The sequence below is a fragment of the Otolemur garnettii genome, unplaced genomic scaffold, assembly GCF_000181295.1.
Source record: "Otolemur garnettii isolate 467f Iridium unplaced genomic scaffold, OtoGar3 scaffold00181, whole genome shotgun sequence".
Taxonomy (NCBI): Eukaryota; Metazoa; Chordata; class Mammalia; order Primates; family Galagidae; genus Otolemur; species Otolemur garnettii.
In genome coordinates, this window is record NW_003852576.1 from 3,013,047 (window position 1) to 3,022,835 (window position 9,789).

Genomic DNA, 9,789 nt, shown 5'->3' on the forward strand with positions numbered 1-9,789 from the left:
AAAAAAAAAAAAATAGAAATAAAGGATAATTTTAGGCTTAATTTGTTCTTACAATTTGGAAGTAGAACAGAAAACTGTAAATTAATATCGAGAGTGCCAAAAAAATGTATACACGTTTTAGGGAAGGAAAAATTGTAATACTCAATACATACCAATAACAAAGGATGAATACAACTCACGTTTGACTTCAGCAAGTACAAGAGGTGCTCCAAGGGGTTACCATCAGCATCCGACACTTCTGATTGTGGCAAACTGTAGCTTAAGCATCATTAACCAAAGTGTCCAGAAGTGCTACCTGTGTGGCTGGTTTTCTGTGATATCCCACATCCTTTAAGGTTCCCCATTATAGAAGTCGAGGTATATTAAATCAGGAGAACATGGGGGAAACTCATCTACACCTCTTCGTCCTATCCATTGCTCTGGCAAATTCTCATCACAGTAAGCTCTCACCTCTGGTTAGTGATACATAGATAACATCTCTTACAGGTGGAGCGCCATTTTGTTGGAAGTAAAGTCCATCATTCCCCAAAAGTGTATGAATTGCAGGTAAAATGGATATGTGTAGCACGTCTAGATACATTTGACCAGTAATAGTAACTTCAAAAAAAATGGTCTGGCAGACACTGGGAGCCCAATAACTTGACTTCTTGTCCCACATCAGTGAGTGCAGTTGTTAGGGGTGTTAGAGGCTCTGTTGCACACTCACACCTCCATTGTCATTGTACTTCTATAATGTTCTCGATTTTAAATACTGCTTCAGAATGGTCTTCGGCTCCTTGAATGACAGCTGTAGTTCCCACCGTTTTCTTTGCTTGTCCTGCCTGTCACATGGTGATGCTAGCATTCCTTTGATTATTGCTTTCTTTTCAGGAAATGTCATACTACACATTAGTGCTGTAATTCAACTTGGAAAAGTAATACATAGATAGCATCTCTTAAATTGGGTCTACATTTTTTTGGCACCCCCCAGTAGATACGAGAATAGAATGTGACGTGAACAGGTGGCAGTTTGAAATAGAACACATGAGATTCTGTTATTTTGCTCTTGTTCTTCAGATATTTGCTAGGTTATTTATATCTTGTAACCAAAAGTCTTACAACCATCTATTAATTAGACCAATATATTAACATAGACCAACTCACCATAATTGATGCCAAATTGGTATTTTATTATTGATGTTGCTGGCCTTCTTTTAAGCAGTTTTGATACTTGACAAGAAAAAAATAGTAGGAAGCAATATTTTACCTATAACTTATAATAAACTTGTAATAATTTGTTTTAGCCAATGAAATGATTCCTTAATTTATTTCAATTTTGCTACATTATATGAAATAGTCTGGTGGCTTTAAACTTTTTTTTTTTTTTTGCAGTTTTTGGCCAGGGCTGGGTTTGAAGCTGCCACCTCCAGCATGTGGGGCCAGCACCCTAGTCCTTTGAGCCATAGGCACTGCCCAGCTTGAAACTTTTTTGATCCCAACCCATATAAGAAATACTACTTAGTGCCCTAGTATGCATGTATGTCATTATATATTGCTGAAACAAAGGTTTTCACAAAAGTATTTATTCATAATTATATGAATACTCTTTGATCACTTTCTATTATCAGTTTTTATAAAATCCTGGTTTTACCTCACAATTTCAAAAATACTGAACTAGCCTATACTCTTTTATTGAAATGTCAGTTTATTTTTACTTAAACCCTAAGCAGTTTAATTGTATTAGTATGATTGAGACAACCCAGTAACACGTAGTGCCTGTACAGGGGTTCCATTAGAGGGTTGGCATTTTGGCCTCCGTTACGGGTCAACTGTAGAAGCAAAAGCTAGATGGCTACCGGTGGAATTCCGCCCTGTTCTGCATTTGGAGATACTGGTTTTTTCTGATGTCATTTACCACCTCAGAAAGAGATGATTTTTCAATGGAATTTGTTAGTGAACTTATTTAAGTATCAGCCTGTATTCATCTTCAAATGTGACTTTCAGTGTGCATATTTATTATGTTTTCCTGTTTTTAATTTAGTTAAAGCAGTTCTTAAGAAAAGGGAGTATGGATCAAAGTACACTCAGAATAATTTCATTACTGGAGTCAGAGCAATGAATGAGTTCTGCCTTAAATCCAGGTATAGTAATTTTTTAAAAATGTAGTAGTGTGCCCTGTCTAAATAATCTAAAAAAAATTTATTTCTTAGAATGTGTTACCTGCTATCTTTTATATGTGGAAAAATTTTTACTAGCTCCTTCCTAAACTGGAGAAATATTTAATCAAAAATGCTAAAATTGGCTCGGCGCCTGTGGCTCAAGCGGCTAAGGCGCCAGCCACATACACCTAAGGTGGTGGGTTCAAATCCAGCCCAGGCCCGCCAAACAACAATGATGGCTGCAACCAAAAAATGGCCAGGCGTTGTGGCAGACGCCTGTGGTCCCAGCTACTTGGGAGGCTGAGGCAGGAGACCCGCTTGAGCCCAGGAGTTGGAGGTTGCTGTGAGCTGTGATGCCATGGCACTCTACCCGGGGGGATAGCTTGAGGCTCCGTCTCAAAAAAAAAAAAAAAGAAAAAGCTAAAATTGTTACTAAACTAAATTCTGCTCCAATATAACCAATTTGTCTTTCTCAGTTTTTTGAACTTACAAAAAAGTCAAATTCTTCAAAATCTCTCTGTCATACAAGAATTGTATGAGTTATACATGTTGTTAAGTCAGTGGTATGTGGCAGATTTGTTAGTAAGATTGCCTATTTTTATGTTTGACTTTTTAAAGTCTTTTTTTGGCCAGCAGAGTTGAACGCCTGATTTAGTGGCTTACATTTATGTTCATGCTCCAACTATAGCTTCTGTTGACTCTAAATTGTTTTCACTTCTTTCTCATATCTTTTCTTATTATTTTTCTCATCATAGAGAGTTATTGAAATTATCTTGTTACAACTTAAACTTTTCTCTCTCCTTTGTGGGCCAGTTGGAGAATTGGAGAAATCAGATGATCTATCCTTTTATACTCTCCCTCATGGGCTGGGCGTGGTGGCTCATGCCTGTAATCCTAGCACTCAGGGAGGCCGAGGCGGATGTAATGCTTAAGCTCACGAGTTGGAGACCAGCCAGAGCAAAAGCAAGACCCCGTCTCTACTAAAAATAGAAAAACTGAGGCAACAGGTTGGAGGTTGCTATGAGCTATGATGCCACAGCAGTCTACCCAGGGCAACAGCTTGAGATTCTGTCACAAAAACAAAAAAAGATCTACTTTCCCTCATGATATACTATCAAAAAATATTCCTAGAATAAATTTTATCTTTCATAACTGTTAAAGCAGCCAATTATTGATTTAAAACTATATTCTGTTTCACGTAGTATTTTATTTAGTTCTCAGTGAAATAGATCAGGTTTCCACATAATAGGCCAGGAAACATACAAGATGTTAGTGACCTGACGTAGCTCATTTAGTGGGTCATTGACAGAGCGGGTACCATATCTTTAATGCCTGGTCCATCTTTTTGACTAGCATATGATGGTTTTGATTTTTTTTTTTTTTTTAAATCTAGGTTTAATTCTAGGACTGAATGACACTAATCACCAGACTTTTGTGTATAGGTCCTTTCCTTGCTATTACAAAAATTCCTTAGGAAGACCTATGACTAAATAATAGATGATTATTCAACAGTGACTTGATGAATATATAAAACTTTTAGAATATAAGAGAAAGGAAAATAATTAAATTGTATGTAATTGACATATACCCCTTTAGAACCTTATTCCTTTGAATGGATATTACCATTTAGTACTAATCCAGATATAAACAATATGACTGTAGATTTAAAATTTTCTTTTTTTTGAGGCAGAGTCTCACTTTGTCACCCTGGGTAGAGTACCATGCTGTGCCTAACTCACAGCAACCTCAAACTCTTGGGCTCCAGTGATCCTCCTGCCTCAGTCTCCTGAGTAGCTGGGACTACAAGCACCCACCACATTGCCTAGCTAATTTTTCTATTTTTGTATAGATGAGGTCTCGCTCTTTCTCATGCTGGTCTCAAACTCTTGAGCTCAAGGGATCCTCCTACTTCAGCCTTCCAGAGTCCTAGGATTATAGGCGTGTGCCACCACCACACCTGACCTTAATTTGACATTCTTAAATAGAGAGATGATCCTCTAATCCATGTTTTTTCCACTTTTCACTTTTTTATATACGCTAAAAATAGCACTGGTGTGCATGGGCACAAGATAAAATACAAGCACTGATGAGGGAATTGAATCTCCATGTATTATATTACAGTGTCTGTATTGAACATCAAGAATAATTCTTTTTTTCCCCCATGGTCTTAAGAAGTTTTTTGTGTACAAAATACCAGCTTTAAACTGATTTTTAAAAGATATACAGATCTGTATTTTTCTAAGATAAAAATCAATGTAGTTGCTTTTACCTGCACTTAATAATCCTTTTAGTACATAAACTGTATGTACCTTGTCTGAATAAATTCAACATGTTTCTTTCTCCAGTGATCTAGACCAACTTCGAAAAATTAGACGACGAAGTCCCCATGAAGATACTGAGTCCTTTACTGTATACTTGAGATCAGATGTGGAAGCAAAGTAAGACTATACAATGAAAGTGGAAGCCAGATTTGGGATTAATAAAAACCTACTTTAGAGAGATTTAGAATTTTTTAATTGATACATTTTCAAAACTTTTTATTTTTGCAAATTAATTGGGAGTTTACTAGTATGTACAAAAATGTGTCACAATTTATAAGAAAATTTGCTGTTGACTTTTATTGTTTAGATTGAATTTAGAAAAGTTCCTTAAGTTCTTTCCATTTCTCTGAAAGGACCTTATGCTTTGTTGTAAGATTCTCTTAAGTTCATTTAGATTTAAATGTGATTACAGTAAAGTCACTGAAATTATTCATTGTGTGTGTGTGTACACAGATCTTTAGAAGTCTGGGGAAGCCCTGAAGCTCTTGCCAGAGAAAAGAAACTGCGTAAGGAAGCAGAGATAGAATACAGAGAACGTGAGTGTTCAATTTAAAGCTGAGTTGACTGAAAAGTGACTTGTAGGTGAGATCTGGGCCTCTCGTAACTGTGTGCTCACTCTCCCGTGCTGGCACACCTCTTGGCTTGGGCTCTCTTTGGTCTGGCGAATACCAGTTTCCGTTTTGGAATTCAGTTCAATTTATAAAATCAGAATTTTTTTTGTCTCAGTAGCTTTTTAAAGATAATAAGACAAAGAGAAGCTACAGTTTGTGGTTTCTGTAAGACATACAACCATTAAAACTTACAGTATGATTTGAAGATTATACTTGTAAAAGTGATAGAATGTAGACACTTTCTTACAGAAAGATCTATTCAGCTACCATGTTAATTTATTCATTCACAGGGCATTTATCAAGCACCTACTAAATAAGAAGCCCTGCGTGGTGCTTGAGATACAAATACAAATAATACTCGTAGGGAACTTAACAGTTTGGTGGATTAGTGACAAAGCCACCTTTATAGAATTGAGATTTAGGGTAACGTAAAATATGTTTTAGAATAGATAATTTTTTGAATCATGCATATATACTCTAGTGACAAAAATGGTGCATACCTGTGATTTTAAAAAGACCATAGAAATACAAAGAATAAAAAAGTCTTCTTGCATTTCGGTAATACCATTTCATTTTTGCTCCTGGGGATACCTGCTCTTGATAGTTTCATGTATACACACGTGTCCTTCCAGAATATTTCCTATGTGTTTTCAAATGTTTATATACACATTTTTTCCAACTTAATCATGAACAGGATAGGATGATCCTTTGCATATTGTTGTACATCTTACAGTGTGTTGTTGTAGATATCAGTATAATCATAACTGTTTTTTCATACCTACATATGGAAATCTACCTCTTCCTCATTCTTTTTTAAGCAGCTGCATAGTATTCTTGTAAGGTTTATGTTCTCCAGGTTTTCACTATTGCAAATACTACATTAACAAAGATCCCGGCTTGGCGCCTGTGGCTCAAGCGGCTAAGGCGCCAGCCACATACACCTAAGGTGGCGGGTTCAAATCCAGCCCGGACCCGCCAAACAACAATGATGGCTGCAACCAAAAAATAGCCGGGCGTTGTGGTGGGCACCTGTGGTCCCAGCTACTTGGGAGGCTGAGGCAGGAGACTCGCTTGAGCCCAGGAGTTTGCTGTGAGCAGTGAAGCCATGGCACTCTACCTAGGGTGACAGCTTGAGGCTCTGTCTCAAAAAAAAAAAAAAAAAGATCCCCAGATATTTTGTTTTCTTAACATGTGAGAGATAATTATGAATATTCAAGTAGGATAGAGTATTATAGTACAATTTCAGAGTCCATGGCACGAGCATTTAAAAATTTGATAGATCACAAACAGTTACTTTCTGAAGGAAATATGGTATCAGTTCACATTGATAGTCACGGCATATGAGTACGGCTGTTCCTTCATGTCCTTGTCAATGCTGGACACTAACAATGTTTTAGCTTTAGCAACAGAAGGTATCTTGTTTAATTCTGAATATATCTGATTACTACTAAGATTGATTACCTTCTGATTATTGGTCTTTCTTCATTCTTGTGTAAAAATTTTTATAATTTTTGTTCACTCTTTTGTTAGATTGTATCTTTGTAAATTGATTTAATGAGTTTTAGTGGATGTTAACATTTAATTTCACGTGTTCTAAATATTTTCTAACAATATTTTCAAATTTTATTTCCCCCTCCTTTTAGTAGGGAAATTTCAAGTACATATATAGAGGAATGTATAATAACTCTTCAAGTAGTTACCACCTAGCTTTACAGTTACCAATACTGGCCACCCTTGTTTCATTATGTGCCCCTCTCTAAACCTCACCCTACTGGATTACTTTGAAACCAGTCTCAGATACTGTATCGTTTTATTAGCTTATATCTAAAAGATTAGGGTTTTGTTTTAGTTAGTTCCTGTAATAGCGATAGTAGAGCTACTTTAGGAAAAAACATCCATTGCCTGCAGTGCCTGACTGCCTTTAATCCTCTCTCAGTTGGTTGAAGGTCTGTGTGTAGTTTAGTTCTGACAAAGAAATGATTGACCTTCTGCTATCAATTCCATCTCTAGAAAGGAAAGTTGAAAACTTTATATCTCTTTCCAGGTAGAATGCTGGAGTTGCGACAAAAGGACTCAGCAGTGAACTTGGCTCCCTCTGGCCCCAGCAGTCTGAGCCCTGCTGCTACTCTGCTCTTCCCTTGCCTGTCTCCTCCTCCCTAGTCCTTTCTCTTTCCCATCCCACTTCCTGGCTCTTGACTTGAACTCCCAAACTCTCAAAAAACTCCCTCTGGCTTTTCTTCCTGGGTCATCAACCATCATTTTCTGACAGTTTCCACTTAGAAATTTTGCCAACTAATCTGGGCAAGGAAATACTGTCATTTTTATGCCGTGGTCTTGGACAGAACTTAGAAATATAGTGAAAGAATTCAGAGTCTTGCTAAATATTTATGTTTCAGGCTCATCTTATATGTTTCCTGCCTTGGATTGGGAATTAACTATTTCCAAAAGGAGCCCCTTTTATTGAAAAATAACAATTGAGCTTTTTAATATAAGTATCAGAAAATTTATTTACTGCAAAGCCTGGACATTGAAAGTATTCTTTTTTTTTATTTTTTTAATTTGGCTAGAGTGTAGTGGTGTCCTCATAGCTCATCACAGTCACAAACCTTTGAGCTCAAGGGATCCTCCTGCCTCAGCCTTCCAAGCAGCTGGGACTACAGGCACCTGCCATCATTCCATCTAATTTTTTCTTTTCTTTTCTTTTCTTTCTTTCTTTTTTTTTTGTGAGTTTTACTTATATCGGTAGAGTGCACTGGTCTCACAGCAATCTCAAACTCTTGGGCTTAAGTGATTCTCTTGCCTCAGCGTCCCAAGTAGCTGGGACTACAGGCGCCCGCCACAATGCCCAGCTACTTTTTGGTTGTAATTGTCATTGTTTGGCAGCCTGAGCTGGATTCAAACCCACCAGCTCTGATGTATGTGGCTGGCTCCCTAGCTGCTGATCTACAGGCGCCGAGCCAAGTTTTTCTATTTTTGGTAGACAGGATCTTGCTCTTCTTGCTTAGGCTGGCCTCAATCTCCTAAGCAATCAAGCGAGCCTCCCACCTCAGCCTCTCAGAGTGCTAGGATTCCAGACATGAGCCATCCTGGCAGGCTCACCACACCTTTTCCCATAGTATTCATCCCCTTTTATATTCCCATTATCGGTGCACAGAGGCTCCAGTTTCTCCATGTCCTGGCCAGTGATTATTTTCTTTCTCTCTTTGTTTCTTTTTTGTTTGTTCACGGTAGCCATCCTAATGAGTATGAGGTGGTATCTCATTGTGGTTTTCATTTATGTTTCTCCAGTGGTTAGTGATGTCAAGCATCTTTTCATATGCTCGTTGGTTGTTTGTGTCTCACCTGTTGAAATCCTTTGTCCACTTTTTAATACAATTGCAAATCCAGATTTCTTATAAGAACTTGATATTTTTGCTGGTAGCTAGTGGAGCATATTCACCATAGTCTCACTGTGAGTAATTGTATTAATAAACTTACTGGTAAGAATTTGTATGACCTAAATTTATTTTTATTTCTTATAGGGCTGTTTAGAAATCAAAAAATATTAAGAGAATATAGAGATTTCTTGGGAAACACCAAGGTAAGGATGTATTTTTAATAATCCTTAGATTATGTGCATTTCAGTGCAAAATCCTAATACCAGTCTATTGTGAAATTCAAGCATGTCTGTGATCTTAATCCCAGGTTTTCTGGAACACATCATAGTTAACTGAATTATAGTCTATTAGTTTCTGTCTGAGTTTCATGAAATTTCAAAAACTGGGATATACTTTTTTTAAAATTCATAACTGTTACAAACCTTCAGCATGTAGATACAGATGAAGGAAAAGGCTTCATTTTCCTAGCTTTTAGCAAGATTGCCGCCTCTAATAGACATCTTCCGTGGGTGGATGCTCTTATGTGACATTCTTATTTACACATCCAGAGTGCCTTTACTCTCCCACTCTGAAATAGCTATTGCATACCCTGTTCTCTCTTCCCAGACTTCCTACAGCCTTAGCCTTTGCTTTTCAGCTATTGACTTTGCTTCATACTTCGTTGAAAAATCAGATGTAATTTGATAGAAGTACCTCTCTTTTCATCGACAGATTTACTAACTTATCTACACGTGAGCTAAAATACTCTGCTTTCCTTCCTACGAGCAGGAAATCAGTAATAGGGCAAGTATAGAGAGTTTGCTTTACTGTCCTACCTCTTATTTTTCCCTGAACCCAGTCCAATTGGGCTTTTATTCCCACCACTCCACTGAAATGGCTCTTGCCAGAGTCACCAACCCCTCCAAAATGCCAAGCAGTCTATGACTAGAGTTGACTTTTCATTTAAACTTGGCTAGGAGAGATCACTTACCACCTATATCTAAGGAAAAGGCCACCTGTGTAGGCAAATTGTCTCCACTGGGGGTGGCATTTGAGACATTCCTCCCTTTTAGAAATGGCCAGTGGTGCCAATCCTAGTTACATCTCATTTGATGGGTATTTCTTTGCCACTTACTGTATTTCCTTTGATCCTTGTGTTTCTGGCACCCCAATGCTATCCTGAAGGTGTGGACTCTCCAGGCCACTGCCTTTTGCTGTGTGATAACCGAGGCTGGTGAGGTCTGCCTCCTGGAAGGAGTTCCTCCTGGCCCTTCATCTGTTTCACATGGAGAATCATCCTCACCAGATTTTCAGTAGTAAATGTTGACTTCTAAAATCTGTGCTATTAGAGGTCGTTTGAAGA

The 9,789-nt window shown here is 37.7% G+C and overlaps 1 protein-coding gene across 1 annotated transcript in view; it reads left to right on the forward strand.

The window, feature by feature from the left end:
* The window catches only part of SLC30A9 (solute carrier family 30 member 9), a 73,162-nt gene that overhangs the window by 27,936 nt on the left and 35,437 nt on the right, over positions 1-9,789 (forward strand). The window contains exons 4-7 of the mRNA XM_003800701.3: positions 2,021-2,120; positions 4,484-4,576; positions 4,913-4,995; positions 8,592-8,650. Of these exons, the coding sequence (XP_003800749.1) occupies positions 2,021-2,120; positions 4,484-4,576; positions 4,913-4,995; positions 8,592-8,650 (335 nt within the window). The remainder of the gene's footprint in view (positions 1-2,020; positions 2,121-4,483; positions 4,577-4,912; positions 4,996-8,591; positions 8,651-9,789) is intronic.